The 22,080-nt window shown below is 41.1% G+C and overlaps 1 protein-coding gene across 2 annotated transcripts in view; it reads left to right on the forward strand.

Annotated features, from left to right (window-relative positions):
• The window catches only part of ARL15 (ADP ribosylation factor like GTPase 15), a 178,809-nt gene that overhangs the window by 72,042 nt on the left and 84,687 nt on the right, over nucleotides 1–22,080 (forward strand). For both annotated transcript variants that reach the window (XR_010067354.1, XM_063295666.1), the window contains exons 2-4: nucleotides 2,142–2,286; nucleotides 14,851–14,910; nucleotides 16,486–16,694. Coding sequence is in view for 1 of the 2 variants with exons in the window: in XM_063295666.1 (XP_063151736.1) it covers nucleotides 2,142–2,286; nucleotides 14,851–14,910; nucleotides 16,486–16,694 (414 nt within the window). In the remaining variant the exon portion in view is untranslated. The remainder of the gene's footprint in view (nucleotides 1–2,141; nucleotides 2,287–14,850; nucleotides 14,911–16,485; nucleotides 16,695–22,080) is intronic.

A 22,080-nucleotide genomic window follows, 5' to 3' on the forward strand; every position in this document is an offset into this window, starting at 1 on the left:
ATTAGCAATTACATGTGTCTAAGTATATATGTGGTTATATTTCTGTATGTGTGCATTTCTGTGTGTTCTGTGCCTAAGCAGGTAGGCAGAGAGAGAGAGAACGGGCAAACCATGGTATACGGGTTCATTAAGTCAGACATACACCCCCACACAAAACCACATTTTTGCCTTGGTATTACGTATGCATACTCAGTGGTACATAAGCTAGAGAAGTCTAACGTACTATTTTGTATACATTTCAAAAGTGCAGCTCCATTTGCTTGCCTGAAATGAATGACGTACATGTGTCATGAAAAAGTTAAATCAGTGACTCATCACAAAGATGTTTGCATCATAGAAGTGTTTGATAATGTATAAACAGATTGAACGCATGTTGTTTGTCACAGGGAATGAGAAGTTTAAAAACGGTAAACCACAAGACAAAAACAAATGACTAAATAAAATTAAACAAAAACAAAAAAAAATACAATCAACGCAAACCTATGCTTCGGGGGAATAATCAAACCTGAAACACGTTGTGGCTGTTCTGGAGTAGACATGGTGGCTGCGGTCCCTCATGCCCTGGTCACCTCACAAGTGGACTACTCTAACACACTCTACGTGGGGCTGCCCTTGAAGATCACCCGCAGTCTGCAGTTAGTGCAAAATGCAGTGGCCTGCATGTTAAGCAGGGCAAATGGTATGCCATGTAACACCAATATAATAGGAGCTGCCTTGGTGACTGGTTTGTTTCGGACTGCAATTCAAGGTGCTGGTGGTGACCTTTAAAGTCTGCATGACTTGGGGCCTGGGTGTCCCTGAGATTGGGTGCCCCAAAAGAAAGTAAGAGAGTGCTTGCTGAGAGCCCCCCCTTTGCAAAGTGCAGCAAGGCAGGCATTCTCTACAGAACTCCCCTTCTATGGAGCACCCTCCCATCGGAGATAAGGACCATGTCCTCACTTTTAATAATCAGGATGCCTTGAAAAACATGGGTGGATATGGGTACCTCTGCATGGGATGAATATTTGTGTTTCCTGATATGTGGTGCCATGGTTTTTATAACTAAGAATATAGTGATTGTTGATGGCATTTATATTTGATATATATTTTTATCATTGTATTGTTATGTATTTGTTGCTGCTGGCGATAAGGTGCTTAGAAGCTAATGACCGAAGAGGCATAAAAGTGCTTCGAATGAATGAATGAATGGGGACCTTTAGTCAAACAAATTTGCTCCCAAAGCCCTCTAGAAGGGCCAAGCTTTAATGGCTTTTTTGGGGGGGGGGACATTTCCTGCCCGAATTATAGAGAAATCCCAGTTTAGTTGTAGGCACTTTGTTTCATATTGCATAACATTTATTTCACAAAGATGGTTGATAACCACGGGAACCATATGTTAATGAGGGACAAGAGCAGACTTGAAAATATTCCAAAATTCAACATTTTGAGTTGTTTCTTTTAAAAAGGATGACTGAAATAGCTCCCTGAAGATATTTGTGCTAAATCTTTCATGCTTTTCCCCCAAACCTTTTTTTATGTAACAATGGAATATACATCTATTATTGGTGTCTTGGGTTTGAGTCTTGACATGCTGTGCTGGAAGCTGGCAGATAGTTATTCTCATGTAGAACTTTGACATCAGCAGAAGAAAAGATTAAAATAGGGGAGAACTAGGAATGCCGGCCAGCTGTGTGACCTGTAGGAGAAGCGCTTTCCTCATTGATTGATGACTCATTGGAAAGTCATACCGTTCAAGAAATAGTGGAGTCCTTTTAGTGAGCACCACAGCTATTGATTGTGAAGGAAATGGATTAGTTGCTTTCATGGTCTAATAAAAAATATATAGGCTGGGCCCTGGGAAACCTTTTGCACTTCCATGAATAGTATCCATTTCTCTTTCAGGCCAGTGGCATCCTTGGCCTTTTGAGAACATTAAAAAAAGCAACTCTAACTAAAGTAATCCATTTGGGGCAGAGCTGGTAGAACTGAATAACCCTTTCCATGTAATAGTGTAGTAAAACCAGGATATTCTTGAGACCTCGTTTATCCGTAGACATTTTGATTTTGGGTAATCAAATATTCTGTCTTGCAAATATCATTTTCCCCCTTTTCTTGTTTATAAAAAGGTGATCAATCTTTCCTTCTTGATGTTTTCCCAACAGTGTTTTCGAGCTCTTTGCTGCAAAGGACCTCCACCTCCACGACCAGAATATGATTTGGTTTGCATAGGTCTCAGTGGCTCTGGCAAGACAAGCCTGTTGTCCCAGCTCTGCAGTGAAAATAGAGAAAATACAGTGTCAACCACAGGTGAACCGATGTTCTGTTTTGCTTCTTCAATTATAGGCGTATATCAAAATTTTGGCAAAGTTATGTGAAATTCTTTTATTCCAATAAATTACTAGTCCTAGGAAATTTGTCAGTTAAGTGTCATTTCAATTGCAGCTTGGCTTCTTCTGTAATATATAGAATTAATAAGTCCGATACGAAGCTGACATAGTCAAACTCACCAAGTTTGACTATGTCAGCTTCGTATCCCATGAAATTAATGGGATCACCTTAAATACTTTTTAAGAATGTGGCTTAAATAAAATCCGACTAAAAATTAGATAGCCATTATTCTAAACTCATTCATATTTGATATTGAAGGCTGTTGCTGCAGTTCAACCTAGACATAGGATGAGCATTTTGAGACTGGAATTTCTACCATTTTTGCTTAATGAGAAAGCAGTATGTCCACATGGACATAATTTAACCCCTTTTCCCTTTTCTGTGACCCCTCCCACAAAGCTATTCCTAAAATGATGTATTTCACTTCTGCGTCTAATTGTAAGTCTGTGAGAGTGACGTACATTGGCTGCCATTACAGGCTGAAAAGGGATGCCCCTTCCAACCCACAACGTCCATCTTGATCCCAATAAGATGCACAGACTGCTGCTTTTTTCAAAAAGTTATGTCTGAAGTTCAGGCATGGTGTTCTCTCATAATGTCTTGCTTGATCCTGAGAAAAACCTAACAAATGAACTAAAGTTAATTAGTTGCTGTTGTTATACTTTTTTTTTTGTTACATTAAGTTTTAAGAACATTTTTGTTGAATCCTTCAAGGGCTTAAAATGGGTCAGGGTAAACAAGGGAAAGAGGTGTTAGCCCTATAAGGTAGACCAGACCAAGAAACCAGTGCCATATAGGAATGACTATAGTGACAGAATCTTGCAAATCTGAATTGCTCCCTGCCCCCCACTTATCTTCAGGTGAATTAGGGAGAAGCTTGTTTGAGATGTTGTCTCAAAGTAGTTTGTTGGAAAGGACTCAAACCTTGTTTGTCTGATGGTTGCCTTGGTAGCAGCTCTTCCTCCTGCCTTTCAAGGCCATTCCCAAGCCCTCTACAAGAGGAGACTGTTCAGACTGCTGCAGTCTAGTATGGTATGATGAGAGAGAGATGAGAGAAAATGTTAAACAGTTTTCCTAGTCACAGGGCACACATTACCTTAGGGCTCTTCCCAAGTTTGGGTTTCCTCATTTCCTGAGGCTATGTCATGTTCACTGATTCAGTGTAGTTTATACATCATAATGTTTCACATGCCATGGCGCTGACACGCGTTTCTGTTTGGGAGGGAGCTGCTGTGAGTCCTCTGTATATGGAATCAGTACAATGGAATGTGTTTGGAATTATGTTATCTGTTCAAGGCCTTTTCCCGCAGACCATCAGAAACCGTTAGGAGCACCTGGGATTGTGAACTTGAGAAGATACTACGGGGGGAGGGGTTTCACTTGCACCGAGGGTTTTTCACTTTGAATTTGGTGCGCTTTAATCATTCTCAGCTTTCTCTGTGATCCTGCATACTATTCTTTAATAAATCAGATATCTTTGAATTCCTGCTCATGAGTCTGATAGTGTTTTAGAATAGGCAACCCTTACATAAAGCTGAGAATCCCCAAAGTTGTACCGTTAGCTCCTACCAAGATCTGTTTCTTGTGAGGGAAAATAGTTAACACTGGCTGAGTCGAAGCTCACGACCGGGGGACTTGAGGAGATGGCTAGCTTGATGCCTGAGTCGACGGTCAAGAGCGGAGAACTGAACCTCACCCCAGAACCTTCAGACTCCCGGGATGAATCGAGTTCCAATTCTGATGTGGAGGAATCTGACGATGGGGAAGAGCCAGAGCAACCGGCACCCAGCGAATTGCTCGCAGAGTTGATCACCTTGGATGAAGTAGGGGAACCCCAGCCAGGGACGTTGGGGGCGTCCTGGAAGTATCGGTTCCCACTAACCCCAGACAAAGAATCTACTATGGTGTCAACAGAGAGAAAGCTGGACATGCGAGGGAGAGAGGACTCTCAAACCCCTGAGAGACTAAGAGTGATGGAAGCCAAAATAGAATCGATAGAGTACATGCTAAGAAACCTGTCTTTGTCACTGGAGGGGCAGGGGAGGCATGAAGGAGATCCCAGCTTCCTGCAACCATCTCCCATCCAGACCGCCGGCGGAGCGGGGCTGGAGACGGCTCCGGGATGAATCTCCACCCCACAGGGCTCGATCACCAGTGTCCCCACCCCGAAAAGGGAAAGCTACTGTAACCTGAGGCCCAACCACTCAAGTGGCTGCCGATTCCACTCCAACCGGAGTGGGGGTGAGAGACTTTTCTGTCAAATTTGATGGGATCCAACAAAGTTATCTTTCTTTTTAACTAATGCTAAAAGTTATATGAGGCAGTTTGGAGCATGCTTCCCTTCTGAAGAGGCTAAGATAACTGCCATTGCCACCAAGTTGAAGGGTCGAGCAGCTGACTGGTATGTTCACTTAAGTGATGCTGACTCCCCTGCACTTGATTATTTCGATGATTTCATGTGGGTGTTAAAGCTGCATTTTGCAGATCCTCTGGCCAAGGCAAGAGCTAAGAAGGCGCTGAAGGATCTTACCCAGGGCCAAATGTCTGTAGCTGATTACGCCCTAGAGTTTAAGGCTCTAGCTGGGAAAATCCCTGACTGGTCTCAGTCAACCCTAATAGGACGTTTTAAAGAGGGACTCAACCGGGACGTCCTACGGTGGGCGTTGTGTAGAGACGACCCTGAGTCATGGTACGACTGGATCTGCCTGGCCGGAAAGGTTGAGCATGCTCAGCATACCTTCATGCAAACCAGAAAATCTGAAACCCCCCCCCCGCCACCATAAGGGGACCCCGAAGTGCTGCAACTGCTGCCCGGCCAAGCTATAGAGCCTGGGCTGAGGAGAGAGAGCGGCGCTATGTGAGGGGTCAGTGTCTTCGATGTGGAAAAGAGGGCCATTGGGCAGCTGATTGCCCAAAAGTCAAGGCTGGAGATCAAGCTGGGAAGCCGCCGGCCAAATTGCCCCCCCCCCTCGCGGCGGATGACAGTGGCCAAAGGGACAGCCGATGCTGAAGAATTACTATACTTCTTGGGGGAGGCTGAAGACTACAAGGAGCTGGCGGGAAACGCCAGCCACCTGCCATGAAGGGCGCCGCTGGGCAGGTGGAAGAGGACGGGCGCGAAGATGCTATGGTGAGTGCTGACTGTCCCACTTTAGCAGTAAAGGTGAAATTGGGTTCCTGCACAAAAACTACAGAGGTATGGGCTTTAGTTGACTCTGGGTGTTCCAGGAGTTTAATCCACCCTGATCTGGTTGCGGCTTTGGAGCTGCCTCGTTTCCCCCTCCAGCATCCTTTGATCTTCACACAGTTGGATGGTTGAACAGAGGGGCGGCGGCAGCAACCCATTTCACTGGAACTGTGGCAATGCAAATGGGCAGTCACCGTGAGACTTTGAAATTCGTGGTAGCACCCGTTGGCAATCCCTTGATAATCCTGGGGATCCCATGGTTGACCTATCGAAGCCCATATATAAACTGGGAGCACAGAACTGTGACTTTTACAGATGGATTTTACCAAGCTCCTACAGCGTAGATGACTGCACATGCAGGGGTTGGAAGGGCAGCGATCGCCACACTGCACCCTGACTTACCCCAATTAGAAGGCTTGCCTGCTCAATACCAAGAATTTGCTGACGTTTTTGGGGAGATGGAAGCAGATCACTTACCCCCCACCGGAAAACTGACTGTGCAATGGAGTTAGTCCCTAATGCTCGATTGCCCAAGCCAAAAATTTATCCGTTGACTCAGAAGGAGCTTGAGGCATTACGGGATTTCATTGACAAAAATCTGTCAAGGGGTTTTATTGAACCTGCTAATTCCCCAGTTGGGGCCCCTGTGTTATTCTGGGAAAAGAAAGATGGCACGCTTCGACTCTGTACAGACTATCGAGGGTTAAATTCCGTCTCTATTGTCAACAAGTACCCTCTGCCCCTCATGAAGGACATGTTAGCTCATTTGTCAAAGGGCAAGATTTTCTCCAAGCTCGATCTTCGCGAAGCCTATTTCCACATTTGCATAAAAGCTGGAGATGAGTGGAAAACTGCTTTTAATTGCCCACTAGGATCGTTTCAGTACAAAGTCCTCCCTTTTGGATTAGCAGGGGCACCTGGAGTCTTCATGTAGTTGATTAATGAAGTTTTACATGATCATTTGTTTAAAGGGGTCCTGGTTTACTTAGATGATGATCTCATTTACACTGAAACTGAGGAGGAACACGAACGCCTCCTCAAACAGGTGTTACGCAAACTTAGAGATGCCAAACTCTATGCCAAACTTTCCAAATGTGAATTTCACAAAACCCAACTTGACTATCTGGGCTATTGAGTGTCTGACAAGGGTATAGAAATGGACCCTGCAAAAATTCAGGCGATTCTAAGTTGGGAACGTCCCATCACCCGGAGGCAATTACAAAGTTTCCTAGGGTTCAGTAATTATTATCGCCAATTTATCCAGGGGTTCGCTGAGATTGCCTTGCCCCTCACTGATTTACTCCATACCAAGGGCTTGGGGGAGACACGCAAAGTAAAACACCCTGGGGCCGTGCTGAATTGGATGCCTGAATGCCAGGCAGTATTTGAAAAGTTGAAAACCCTTTTCACTGCTGAGCCTATTCTACAGCACCCTGTTCCTGAACACCCCTTTGTGGTCCAAGTTGATCCTTCTGACTCCTCAGTTGGGGCTATTTTGTTACAGAGGGATTCTGAAAATCACTTAAAACCCTGTGCTTATCCGTCCAGGAAATTTTCTGAAACCGAATGCTGTTGGCATGTTTGGGAAAAGGAGGCGTTTGCTGTAAAAGCTGCTTTGGAAACCTGGCGCCACCTCCTTGAAAGCGCTAAATGCCCTTTCGAGGTTTGGACCGATCACAGGAATTTGGAAGCCCTCCGCACCCCACGGCGTCTCAGCCCTAAACAAATTCGGTGGGCTCAGTTTTTCAGTTGCGTTAACTTCCAGTTAAAATTTATCCCGGGAAAGAAAAACTTTCTGGCTGATGCTTTGTCACATTTACCTCAGGACCTTGACCAGGTGGCAGATGTGGTTGGGACTGTTCTCACTGAACCACAACTGGGCTTGGTTGCTGTCACTCAGAGCCAGACCCGTGCACAGGCAACCCCGCGCCCAGCCCAGCCTGGGAAGTGGAAGTGCAAGTTCCTTGTCTGTTACAGAAGGACTTTCTCCAGGTGCTGAAATCTGACACTTGGTTGCTAGCTAACAGAGACAATGTTTCTTTTGAAAATGGTCTGGCATGGGTGGAACATCGCCTTTATGTGCCTGAAATGTTGAAGGCTGCTGTTTTGCAGTGTTCCCATGATGATGAACTTAGGTTTTGTCAAAACCTTGCATTTGGTTTGCCGCCAATTTTGGTGGCCAACCTTGAGACGTGACATAAAAGACTGTGTTGCTTCCTGTCCTGTTTGTGCCATGTCAAAGCTAAAAGGAGGGAAACCACAGGGGCTTTTACAGCCAGTGGCCAGTCTTACCCGTCCCTGGGACGAGATTTCTATGGATTTTATTGTGGATCTACCTCCCAGTCAGAAGAAAACTGTAATTTGGGTTGTGAAAGACTTTTTCTCCAAGCAAGTGCATTTCATTCCATGTGCATCCATCCCGTCAGCCCCACAATTGGCGTGCCTATTTCTCCTCCATATCTACTGCCTCCATGGTAGCCCCTTCTGTTTGGTCTTTGACCGCGGGACACAGTTTACTTCCCAGTTTTGGAAATCATTTTTAAAATTGATTGGCACTAAACAAGCGCTGTCCACATCGTCCCATCCCCAGACTGACGGTTCTACTGAGATTTTGAATTCCACTCTTGAACAGTTTCTTAGAGCATACATTAACTACCATCAGGATGATTGGGTGGAGTTATTACCTTTTGCTGAAGTTGCTTACAACAATGCTGTCCATCAAAGTACCGGACAAACCCCTTTTCACATGGTTTCTGGTCACGACTTTGTTCCCATCCCTGAACTGCCACAGCCCCCTTCCCAAACATGTTCTGCATCTGACTGGGTTGTTAAACTGTCTGATTCCTGGCCGGTAATTCAACAAGCTTTGGCTGATGCCCAGGCTGCTTACAAATCCCAAGCTGATAAGCATTGCTCTTTACAACACAACTTCAAAGTTGGGGATCAAGTGTATCTCTCCACTAAATTTATCAAATCACCTCAAGCCTCTAAAAAACTTGCTCCCAAATTCATTGGTCCGTTTCCTATTGTTCAGCTTATTAATCCAGTTACTGTTAAATTGGAACTGCCTCACAATTTGAAACGCTTGCACCCTGTTTTCCATTGCAGCTTGCTTAAGCCTGTGCACCACTCCTCATGCTGGCACCCTCAACCTCCTCCTCCTGCTCCCATTATGATTGACGGCCAACAACACTTTGAAGTCAAGGACATTGTTGATTCCTGCAAACTTCGAGGCACCCTGCAGTATCTCGTCTGATGGAAACATTTTCCTCATCCTGAATGGGTGTCTGCCCACTATGTTAACGCTCCTGCTTTAGTTAACCGTTTCCACCTTGCTTATCCTTTAAAGCCTGCTGCTTGATGTATTCTTTATTTGGGGGCGGGCAGTATGTCATGTTCACTGATTCAATGTAGTTTATACATCGTAACGTTTCACATGCCATGGCGCTGACACGCGTTTCTGTTTGGGAGGGAGCTGCTGTGAGACCTTGTACCAAGCTCTGTATATGGAATCAGTACAATGGAATGTGTTTGGAATTATGTTATCTGTTCAAGGCCTTTTCCCGCAGACCATCAGAAACCGTTAGGAGCACCTGGGATTGTGAACTTGAGAAAATTCTACGGGGGGAGGGGTTTCATTTGCACTGAGGGTTTTTCAGTTTGAATTTGGCACGCTTTAATCATTCTCAGCTTTCTCTGTGATCCTGCATACTATTCTTTAATAAATCAGATATCTTTGAATTCCTGCTCATGAGTCTGATAGTGTTTTAGAATAGGCAACCCTTACAGGCTATTTTTCAATGCCAGATCAGTCTGCAGGAAAATACAGGTAATCCTCAACCTATGACCATTCGTTCAGTGACTGTTCAAAGTTACAACGGTGCCTTGGAGTTGTGGCTGTCCCAGCATCCCCACAGTTACATGATTGCAAATCTTGGTGCTTTGTAACCCATTCGCACTCACGATCACGTGATCACCATTTGCAACCTTCCTTGATGACTCCTCCAGAAAGTCAATGTGGAAGCTGGCAAAGAAGGTCACAAGTCACTGAAATAAGTCTCGCCCACCTGCACACCCTCCCCAGCCCCTCTGCACTCAAGCTGTGCTGGCTTCTTGCACCCCCTGTGCACCCTCCCCGACCCGCTCAGTGCCTCTTGTGCACCTCCTTGCACCCCCCTGACTCAGCGCCTCTCATGCACCCCCAATTGCCTGACCTTAGCAGTTCATGTGGTTCATTGCCTGTATTATAGCAAAAAACTCTATGTGGGGCTTATCACAAGAGCTTCAGAGGTTGTGGGATTTGATCCAAGATATAGCACTTAAGATATATTTTGTGAATTCTCATGTTCTCTCTCTCTCTCTCTCTCTCTCTCTCCACAGCAAACTAAAGCAAGTTTCATTTTTCAAGTGGTGTTTCCCTACAGCAGCTTAGCTAAATAATCTAAATTCTTTTCTTATCATTCCTGTCTTTTTTACTAATATGTCACAATATAAAATAAACAACTGAAATATATAGTTAATTTACTTCTCATTAAAACAAACCTAAAACTTCCCTCTTCAAAGTCTAGAGTGTTGATTAAATATGTGTATTGCTACATCTACACCTATCCCTATTTCCTACTTAGAGATAAATAAGGGGGTTAATTAAGCTGGCTGGGATTCTCTTTCTTGGATGTCAGTCTCTCTTTCTTTCTCTCTGAGTGACAAGACATGGTTTCCCCTCTGTCTTCTTCAGCTTTCCACAAAAACCCTCTGCATTGGATATATCTGTATATAACAGTTCTCTTTTTCCTTCAGTGGATCTTTGTCCCCCTCTTTCTTGAAAACAATGAACTTTCAACAGTCAATGCAGCCTGGTATCCATTTTGGTCTGCCAGCCATTACACCTCCATTTCTCCTCTCTTTTTCCACAGAAGACTTTTCTTTAAGTCTCCAGTTTCCTCCATTTGCCAAATTAGCAGCAGCCTTCTTTTCCTATGAGTTACAAGTTAGGAAAATCTGTGCTCTCTCTCTGAATCAGGGTCTGCTATCAGCTAGAAAGATCAACATATGTGGCTAGATGTATTTGTGACAGGATAGCAGAGAACCATGCTGTTGCAGGCTACCTTTGAAGATGTGGAGAGATTATTGCTGATACAGAAAATTGCAGCTGGTTATTCCTAACTTGAAATTCTTGCATCAGCACAGCCTCTATTCTGACTTCAAATGCATCAATTTACAAAAGAAATAGAAGATTAAAATCTGTTCCCTCTTAACCATGCACAGTTACACAAATCAAGCTTTGTTACATACAGGCATCCAGCAAACTTGGCTAGGCTTACTCTTTAGTTAGCTTTGTAAGGGCTTTAGCATTGGTGTAAAAATGAGGCATAAACTATCTATAATATCCCACAAGTCCCAGGAAAGTTCTTGCTTCCTTTTTGGCAGCTGGAGACTGCATCTCTTGAGTAGCTTGCCCTTTCTTCTCCTTTGGCTTAACTTCTTGCTGACCAATAATGTATCCCAGATAACCTAGTTCAGAAAACCCCAGATGACATTTGGCTGGGTTGGTAGTTAGGCCTGCTGCTATAAGATGGTAATTTACATTCTTGAATTGCTCCAAATGTTCTTCTAGATAGTACTGTAATTGGCAATATCATCCAGATAAATTTTATAGAACTTCCCTCTGCCTGGAAAAATTCTGATCTCTGGAAAGTTGCCTAGCTCTACGACATCCAAAAGGCATGTTTTAAAACAGTCCTTGAGGTGTTGTAAAGGCTGTTTTCTCCCTGGAGACTTTTTCTAGAGATGTACTTGCCCGTAACTCTTACATAAATCTAAAGTAGACAAGTGTTTTTTCCCACTTAATTGATCTGATAAGTTATCTACTCTTGGTATAGGGCAACTAGCTAACTTGGTTACTTGACTGAAACCCCTACACAAAATCTCTTATCCTCATTAGGTTTAGGTACCAACAGTTCAAGTGAAGGCCACTGTCTGTGTGAAGGTTCAATAACCCCTAGCAGTGGCAGGTTTTGTACCTCCATTTCTTCTCTGGCTCTTTCTGGAATGTAATAAGGCTTCTGTTTTATTGGTTTGCATCTCTGATGTCAATTTTATGCTCCGCTAATGTAGTTGTGTAGGGTTTGCTGGTAAACACCTTTTAGGATTCTTCTAAGGGTGTTTCTAGATCTGCTGTCTGTGGTGAATATGAGCTTGGATCTATGTGTGTTTCAGGTTGCTTTGTGTGTGTGGCTGGACAAACAGTTTTATGGCTGTTTAATAAATTACTCTCCAAGGCTGCTGTTGCCTCTTTCCTCTCAGCCCATTTTCTTAATGGATTTATAATTTTGGTTTTTTCTACAACAAAAAACTACCACCCTAGTCCAATGTTTCTCAACCCTGGCCACTTTCAGAAGTGTGGACTTCAATTCCCAGAATTCCCAAGCCAGCAAGGCTATTAAAGTTAAAGTCCACACATCTGAAAGTGGCCAGGGTTGAGAAACACTGTCCCATCCTCTGAACCACAATAAATGGACCCTGCCACTTAGTGTGCAGTTTGCATTCCTGACTAGGCAACAAAAGCAACACTTTTTCTTCTATCTCGAAGAATTTCTCTCTGGCCTTAATTTTGTAGCTACAGGGCCTTGTACCAATTCCAGGTTCTTCTGTGCCATGTGATTGAATTTTTGCAGCTTCTCCCTCTGTGTCAGAATAGAGTCAGTTAACTTCTTTGGCTCTAAAACTTCACTGTCCTTCCTTCATCAGACCTAACACTCTCTCAGACTTCCTTCCATATGAATAGGTCAAAGGGGCTGAATGCTACTTAGGATCATCCTGCTCTCTTAGTCCACCCATTTGAGGATGGTGTAGACTGGTTCTGAGGTTAGATATGGCCAAGTCTGTGTACAAATGCTTCAGTAGTATAGATGGAAAATTTGGGACTTGATCTGAAAGGATCTCATTAGGTTTGCCCACTTTACTAAACAGCTGAAGCAATTAATTTGCAATGACTTTTGTAAGCACTATGTGCAAGGATACTGTAGAGGATAAGGAATATGACTTTGACAGAAATATGCAAGAACCATTACCTAAGCAAAGGGGGATGAAACATTTTTTAAGCCCTGAGAAGCAAGATAATATTCAGAAGTGGCTCAGGCAGACCCCTTCCTGATTCACTCAGTTATAGGAAGGGAGGGGGAAGATAGAGCACAATCAGACTTGTAAAATTGCAGAGGAGTCCCTTTTCTGGGGGTAGATGGACGGTAGCAAAAATTAAAAAAGAAATAAATAAAATTCTGTTGTTTCAGTCAATAAAGGTAGTTCTAGTCTTCCTATGGAGTTGATTTCCTGGTCTGGTTTACCTAGTGGGGCTGACAGGTATTACCTCAGGGTATCTTGTGTAATCACAGATAACCACGATATGTTGGTTTCCTTCAACTGATTTTGTCAAAAGTCTACCTATAGAATATCCAGAACAAGTCTGAAAAATGGAACAGAAAGGAATTCTTTCCGTGGAAGCCCTCTCCTGTTTCCCTTATAGGATGGTGCAGCCAGTATATGAATGGGCTTGGAACACGGGCACACACCGTCCACTTCTGTGATGTCTGCACCAGCTGCCTATAGTTCCCCCCCCCCATTCAGTCGTGTCCAATTCTCGGAGTCTGCCTGGACAAATCCCTGCAGTTTTCTTGGCAAGTTTTTTTCAGAAGCAGTTTGCCATTGCCTCCTTTCTAGGGCTGAGAGAGAGTCACCCAGCTGGCTTTGTGCCTAAGGTGGGGCTAGAACTCATGGTCTTCCAATTTCTAGCCTAATGCCTTAACCACTACACCAAACTGGATATTGCCTATAGTATACCTGGCCTTATTTAAGATGCTGGGAGTGACCTATAAAACCTTAAATATCTCTGGACTTGGATATCTGAGAGATAGTCTTATCCACTGCAATCTGAGATCTGCTGGGGAGGGCTTGTTGATTTTACTGCCTGTGAAAAAGATTGCTAGGGGCCCCAGATTTTTGGAATAAACTTTCAGTGGACCTGAGACAACCCCTTCACTCTGGGAGTAAGTGCTAAAGACATACCTACTTACTCTCGCATTCCCTTGAATGAGTTCCCTTACTAAATTTGTTTTAAATATTCTTAGAATGTTAAATATTTTAATAATAATGTTTAATGTTTGAAAAATTAATACTGCCTTGTGATTTTATTGTTAGAAATCACTCTGAGCACAGTGAAGTGATAGGGTAAGGTATAAGTTTAACAAAATGGGGGGGAGGCAGATGTCTTCCTCTACAAAATTTACTTCATACGTAAGTTGAAGGGGTAATGTTCGTGTCTGGTTTTCTTAACCTGAAAAAGTGTCAAAATAGCTACAGAGGCAGTCAGGTACTGAAGGCCAGCAGAGAGATTGCCAGTACATCAGTAATAATGTTCATGTTTGATATAAGGGCAATGAAATTGTTCTGAAGTAGAACCATGTGTATGAGGAACCTCTAAAGGTCCTACAGCTGATGGGTGTGGAGAACTGTGGAAAAGGTCATAGTTTGGCTTGAAATTTGAGTATTGATTAACAAGGGAAGAAAAATGAATAAGGGAAAGAATTTCTTAGACTCCTGTATTGAGGGAAGATATAGGTTTGGAAGATTGGTACACCCTAGCTACACCAACTTTAGTGATTGTTCCTGCTTTACTTGGCCAGTCCTTTTCCACATTGGCAAATCCTCTTTGGGAGTGAATTGAAAGAAGGAGAAGTAAAATTAAAAAGCAACTGACAGAAAATATTTTTTCTACCCACTTTTTAAATTTACCGTTAGCATGACTATAGGTGACTAACCTATATAGGATGCACATTCCCAAGCTTTTTGGGTGATGGTCACCTGCCAGTGTGTTGCCCATATCTCCTTTCTAAGTAAAAAAAGAGCCCTGGATTCAGTTAAAATAATGAGAAAACCACACCCCCACCGACACTGGCAGGGCAAGCTACTGTATATAAACAGGGAGCAAACCCTGCACTCACTCGCACTGATGATGTTACTTAGTCAGGTAACAAAACATCTGCAAGCAAAGGACCAAGCTCAGAGAGCACCATGGACTTCTCAGTTAAGATAATGCATAATGCATTTGCATACTTTTATTTTTATATAACCATTATATAACCCATGATAACAATTCTTAGCAATTTGAGTTTAGCAACCTAAGCTGATAAGAGGCTAATAGCTTAAGCTGAGGGAAGTAGTGTTATAGTGAACAAATGTACTGCTTTGAATAATCTGTCAACTGGAAAAAAAAGTTATTTTTTATTTATTTCTATTTTCAGGTTTTAGCATAAAAGCAGTGCCGTTCCAGAATGCCATCTTGAACGTAAAAGAACTTGGAGGTAAAGAACCGTATAAATAAACTGCACATCTAATGGTAGCTTTTGATTCCTTTGTGTTTTGATTTATGACAATAAATAATATTTTAATACTTACCAAGTACCTTTTCACCACTAGGCATAGTCACTGCCTGGTACAATCTAAAGTAGATTCATCTTAGGAGGAAAGTAAGGAAAATGTTTAAATAGTGAGAGGCTGGAGCAGGGAAGTGAAACTTAAAAAGAGAGATAAGGAATTGTTAGTGGAGGTGGCTATAGTTACAGCAGTGTGAATTACTTGGTACATGGGGCTGAATTTCCAAGTAAGGTGTTACTATTAAAATAAAGTACAAAAAGTAACAGTTGTAATCAAAGCCGTGGATGAGATTTTTGGGAGAGATGACACTGTAATAGCTTAATGCAGATTCTGTGTTTTCTTAATTATAATTTAACTGAGCTATATTCCCAGTTAATGTAACCCAAGAGTAATTGTGACAGAAAAAGTGACATTAAAAAAACAGGAGGGGGCTTTATGGTACATGGTAGGATGGAACTTATATTTCGTGAAATATCATGTCAAACTTCCAGACAACAGAAGGTCTATTAGAAGGACAACTTGTCAGGTGCTCCAAGAACTGCAAGACATTTTGCTATCTGATAATTCATTCATAATTATCAGATAGACAACATGCTTCTCAGAGCTGCTGCATTTGTTCTCACAATGGACATTTCCCATTACTTACATCCTATAGCAAGCGTGCCATACATCATGCATTACCTGGATATTGCACACAATTTCTTGAGCAAGCAACATCACTGGGAGGTGAAGTCTGATATATACGGAGGGCATCTGGTTGGGGAAGGTTAGTCTGGTATTGCTTTCTAAGCACCCTTTTGGCTATGTTAGCTGACCTGTTGTATGTATTTATGCTAATACAGCCTTCCTCAAGTTTTTGACCCTGGAGGAACCCTTGAAGTATTCAGGCTCAAATATAGGCCAGAAGTTACAAAATTATTATATTCGTTTCTGTCATGAGTAAGGATGGCGAGCAGGGGGCTCCCATCCAGACTGTCAAGCGCATGCGTAGCACTGATGAATTGTTCAGCCATTCAAAGAGACACAGATCGGGACCGCCTTAACCCTTGGGGGTTATATGTCTGGGTTTTCCCACGCTTCTTCAGTTTGTTAGGATTCCTGTTAAGTACTAGCAATAAATATTAGAGACCAGTTCCTTGTCTCAGTGTGTTTCCTGGTTGTTAGGACAGTTTCATGGGTAGGCCTGTATATATGCATTAACAGTGTTCTTAAACTAAAAATAAAGTATGAATCTTGCCTCTTTAATGTGAAGTTGCCTGAATTTGAAATACTTTTTAAAAATAAATTGTGATCCCCCAGGGAACCCCTGGTGACCTCTCACAGAACCCTAGGGTTCCATAGAACCCTGGTTGAGAAACCCTGGTCTAATAAGTTAAATTATGATAAAAGGAAAGCATTGAAACTTAATTTTGATGTTATGTCTAAATAAGATGTACCTAATCCTGTGCTGTATGCCATCTGATTAATATTACTGCTTGTTTTTTGTTTACTTATTGTTAAAGGGGCTGACAATATTAGGAAGTACTGGAGTCGTTACTATCAAGGATCTCAAGGAGTAATATTTGTACTAGACAGTGCTTCTTCAGAAGATGATTTAGAAATTGCTAGGAATGAACTGCACTCTGCGCTTCAGCATCCACAGTTATGCACTTTGCCATTTTTAATATTGGCCAATCATCAAGACAAGCCAGCCGCTCGTTCAGTACAAGAGGTATGTTTAGTGCTGCAAGAACTTGTCTGTTCCTCATTGTTTTGAGTGCAATAATGGGAAAGTCACCACTGTATGTATATCTGCATGCATATATAGAATCTTTAGATGAACATAATTCTTAATGAAGAAAAGGTATCTTTAACTGCCTGTGCCAAAGACTGCCTATATAAATTGTTGTTTTTTTAAAATCTGTATCGGGTTTCTCTAGTTTTATCTCACCATCTTTTTTTCCATCAACACTCTCCCTTTTATATATTCCAACAAGATGTTTATTTAAATTTATTTAAAAGCATTTTATCTTTACTTGTTAAAGCTTCCACATTTAAAAATCTAGCACTAATCTACATTAGTCAGACCTTATTCAAACAGTGTCCATTTCTGGGCACCACAGCTTTAAGGAGGATTAAAAGCAGCTGGAACAAGTTCAGAGAAGGGCAACGAGGATGATCAGGATAATAGAAATTACGAAGAAAGCATGAAACAGCTGGTTATGTTTACCCTGGAAAAAGACAACTAAAGGAGAATATGGTAACACAGTTCAAATACCTGAAGGGTTGATTCACAGAAGAAGGTCAAGATCTCTGCTTTTTCATTTTAGAGGCACAACACAGAACAGTAGATTTAAGTTACAGTAAAGTAACTTGATAGTGGAACTAATTACCCAGAGAGATAATGTTTGCCCTTAGTTGTATGTGTTCCTGCAGAACCTAGACAGCCATCTGTCTGGGAAGATTTTACCTGGATTCTTACACTGAGCAAGATGTTGGGCTCAGTGGCCTAAGTTTACCTTTGCTAAAAATGTGATCATGACATTTTTGGATCAAAACTTCCAAATGTATGTGGTTTTATGTCCTTCATGTATTTCTGTTTTTAGTGATCAAGATTGTATTACTGAGGTATGACATACCTGACGTTTACCATCTTTACATTTCTTTGAAATATTCATAGCCTCCCAGATGCAAAAATCCATTGTTTTGACATATATGGGCAAAAAATAATGCAGTTGTAGATATTAAATGCATGATTTTTTAATTTACTCTGACATTGACTTAAACAGTCTACACATCCCGTGTTTTTGAGTCTTCTTCCTGATACAACTGTGCTGAAGTTATTTAATTGCTTTTCTAGATACTTTAATAATTAGGTTGATATTTTTTATATTTTTATGTATTTTGTTAACCAAAGAAGAAGTATAATGTATATACTCTCAGATAAGCTGAGAATTTTAGGCACCAAAATACACCCCCAAAATTGGGTTCAGGCTATCTGTGGATAGGCTTATCCATGAGTATATATGGTAATATGTTTTAAGGTACCCAGATCTCCTGTATATACTTGCATGTAAGCCCACCTGGAGATAAGCAGACCCTCAGATTTTTAACCAAAATACCATGAAAAATGTGGGTGAGCTTATCTGCAGGTGGTGCATTTTTCATGGTATTTTGTTAAAAATTTGAGGGTTGGCTTATCCATGGATAGGCTTATACACAAGTGTATATGGTACATACATGCTGTAGAATTAAAAATATAATGAATACAGCTTGATAAACATGATAGAAAATGACAAAAACCTGGAATAGAATGTTATAAACAGAGTAAAATTTGACTAAATTCCTCAAAAGCCTTTTAAGGAAAAGTTTTCCTTACCCTTTTGTCAAAATACCCCAACTCTTGTAGTGACAAGCAATACCCACTTATATCTAGGAAGTATAAAATGTTTCGAAATACCTTTTGAATTTGAATAACTTCTCTCAGATTAAATTTGTCTCACACACAAGTGGATACACTATATCCAAAACCTCACCACACATAACACATCAGGAGTTGATCTTGGGTTGGGGCAGCCATATGAACTGAAATTATAAACAAACAAACAAACAAACACCCATCTCTTGCCAGATTTGTCTTGCAGTCTGTGTAACCCCCCCCCCCCCGCTTTTCATTGCTTTCTCCACTTTAACCTCCTATTACCTCTTCTTAGTATCTATAGTCACTCCCATTTTCTCTAGGGCCCACTATAGTCTTGCTGATTATCCCAGTAGTATGAACATTTCAGAATGAAGCAATGATTTCTAGTCACCCACCATTTTTACTTCCAAAAAATATCTCAATTGTCTAGTGATGGTCTGTGGAATAAAGGTCAGCTGGAGGCCAGCATTTCACTTCAAGACATTTCAGGCCACTGGGAAATCAAATGGAATAAATAAATAAAAAATGAAACACAAACATCAGCAGGTGACTTCACTGTCCCTGACTGTGGTATTTGCATGTATATTAATGCCTGTAGATCTGCTCATACACAAGTTTCAAATTTGGAAATAACTCCAATATTTTAGAAAACTGAAATAGTATCTTAGAAAGCCAAGTTGCCTCAAATTCTTGGAGAATTGGGCCATTAAAAAAAGTCAATAGACAGAATCGTACTATATGATATCTGGTCTGAATTTGAAGTGCTTATGAAAAGGCTTTGAGAAGCAGATCTGCTTTGGTTAGACATGGCCTAGAATACTGTATTTTGTTCTCCAAGCCAGCTTCTAAAAATGGGTATAATCAAACTGGCTTGGAAGTGTATAATCATATCCAGAGGAGGAGGATCTGTGAGGATCTGATCCTTCTGTAAAAAAGTTCAAGGAGCTGGATAGGTTCAATCAACTTGTTTTTGCACTGGAACCAACCCTTCCCCCAGAATCAGAAAAGGGGCGGGGGGGGGGCTTCAACATGACTCAAGTTCCTTTTTAAAAAAAATAATGTGTCAACCTGCCAGGAAAAAATTGGCTGCCCTTATTCTGCAGAGTCAGATTTGAAAAAATGGGTTTGAAGAAAATGGATTTACACTGAACTTTAGGAGGAATAGTGGAACAGAATTGAAAGACGATGGGTTCTCCTTCATTTGGAGGGCTTCTTTAAAAAAGTAGAACATGACTGGGTACCTATTAATGGTATCATAGTCATTGATTTTCATCAGATGCAGTTTGGGTTGAACAATTGCAACTCTGTGACTTGTGAAAGCTACTTTCAAAATATGGCGCAGCTGCTGCAAAATAAATTATTGTTAATTATAGGAATAAAACATTCAGACACAATAAAGCAGCTTCTTATTTTTAAAAGATTTGCCTGAAGGGAAATTTTGACAGCTTGGATTTGTTGAATAACTGTTAGTGTTTGACGGAATAACACTGAAAAATATCTGAATAGACTATCATCCCTAGATCTCAGAGAAAGAAAACGGCATTTTCTCAGTTGTGCAGAAACCAGACTATTAACATAATTAAAAATGAGTATCTGCAACTTGAGTTTAGTTGGTGAAGGTGAAAGGTCCCCTGTGCAAGCACCGAGTCATGTACCCCCCCTTTGGGGGGACACCACTTTCACGATGTTTTCTGTAGAGCAGGGTGGTTTGGCATTGCCTTCCCCAGTCGTCACTTTCCCCAGCAAGCTGGGTGCTCATTTTACCGACTTCAGAAAGATGGAAGGCTGAGTCAACCTGAGCTGGCTACCCGAGAATCCAGCTTCCACTGGGATCAAACTCGGGTCGTGGGGATACTGCCACCTACCTCTCTGCACCACACGAGGCTTGAGTTTAGTTAGGGGAGAGAAAAAAAGTGAGTTTAGTTAGGGGAGGAAAAAAAGCAATCACCAGTAACTCTTATATTAATTTTGTAACATTTCTCTTTGTGAGCAACTGTAGTCAGTAACTTGCCTGCCACTTTCTTATGCTGTTGAAATTCCTGAACTGGGCATAAGCATTCGTGGGTTATCAGCAATTTTAGTCCATCTGTGACTTGAAGCATCTGATAGCCAGTATTCACTAGCTTGAAAATTCAAACTTCAATAAGCCTGACACTGAGTCTGTAATGATATTCTTAGTTCATATGAAAAGTTGACAATCACTAGCTTTCCAAGATAGGACTGGGGAAAATGTGTCTGAATCCATTGAGAATTGCTATAAATCAATGTTGAATATACTGAACTAGATTACAAATGTACATAGCGTACAAATATACAAACGAGATAAACTTGGCAGCTTTTTATATCCAAAGACAGTTAAAAAAAAATTAAACTCTAGACTTAGTAACTGATTGTACAGTAGGATGGAAAATGATTCCAATCATAAGAGGTATAGAAGTACTTTTAGTTACATACACAGATCATGTGAAGATATACTGTATATAAATTCCTAATTAGTTCATATATTATTTCTCTGTGCTTAATGCAAAAAGCAAATGATGCACAGAAAATTACCCTTTTATCGAAACAGTGGGATCTGTCATTCTTACTGCAAAGACTGTGGCCTTATCCACATTTCTGTTTTTTATTTTTTATGGTATGAGAAGGAAAAGGTAAAATAAAAGTTAGGATAAAAAGAATGAACACTTCTGAATGTTTCTTCTGATTCTTTGCCTTTTCCCCTGGTAACAGCAACCCTGAACATGTTTTTCTGAAAACTAGGGAGCTACTTGTATGAATGGCAAACAATGGAGTGAGAGGCCATGTCTTTGCGTTCATCTGAATGTATTTCTTTGGTAATGCTGATTCCAGTATTCAGGCAGATTCATATTGAATGAAGTCATTCTTATCTTGCTGCTAGGAGGCGTAGGCTTGAAAAATCAGCCTTATCTGTTACCTTTAGATATGCACAGTATGTAAGTAGTTACTTCTCATCAGTGGATTCAAGACTTTAGTCTTGGCATAATAGTAATTTATTTCAGAAATAATGATTGAAGAAGCATTTTCAGTCTGACAAGCTGTATAAATGTTGAGTAATAGTTACAAAATCTTTTTGCTTCCAATGCTGTAAGAGCTAAGGAGATTCTACAACAGCTGTTCCTGATGTTCACTTGTGGGTGTTATACCTCAGGTTTTCCAAACTCTGTGGGGCACTGTCAAAACAGTGCTGTGTAAATTATTTATCCAAGCCATCAGGAAGAGAACCACATGTAACTGTATTTGAATCTTATGTAAAATTATATCATGATATTGTTTGCTTATATGAAAAATAATGTTTCAGATCTGATTTCCTTTTCAGTCATACCAGTTTTAAAGTGTATTTAAAAATCAGCTTTTAACTGCTTTATTCAGTTGCTTCCATTCATCTTGTTAAAATCTGACATTTCCTTTTTTTAAAATTTTATCCTAACAAATTAAGCTAACATTTTGGAAATACACTGATTTGCACTATGGACTTCTGACAAGAGAAAAACTTACTCTGGAAGAAATTTAACATATTTAATGTATTAAATAAAAAGATTTAGACACCAAAGAAATGAAGATTCAGAAATATGATATTTTGTTTTCTATACAGGCTTATCAAATATCATTCAAATCAAGCAATTACTTGGTGACCAGTATAATATATATGTCCAAAATTTCTGGAATTATTGCAATT

The sequence above is a fragment of the Candoia aspera genome, chromosome 2, assembly GCF_035149785.1.
Source record: "Candoia aspera isolate rCanAsp1 chromosome 2, rCanAsp1.hap2, whole genome shotgun sequence".
In the NCBI taxonomy this organism is placed as follows: domain Eukaryota; kingdom Metazoa; phylum Chordata; class Lepidosauria; order Squamata; family Boidae; genus Candoia; species Candoia aspera.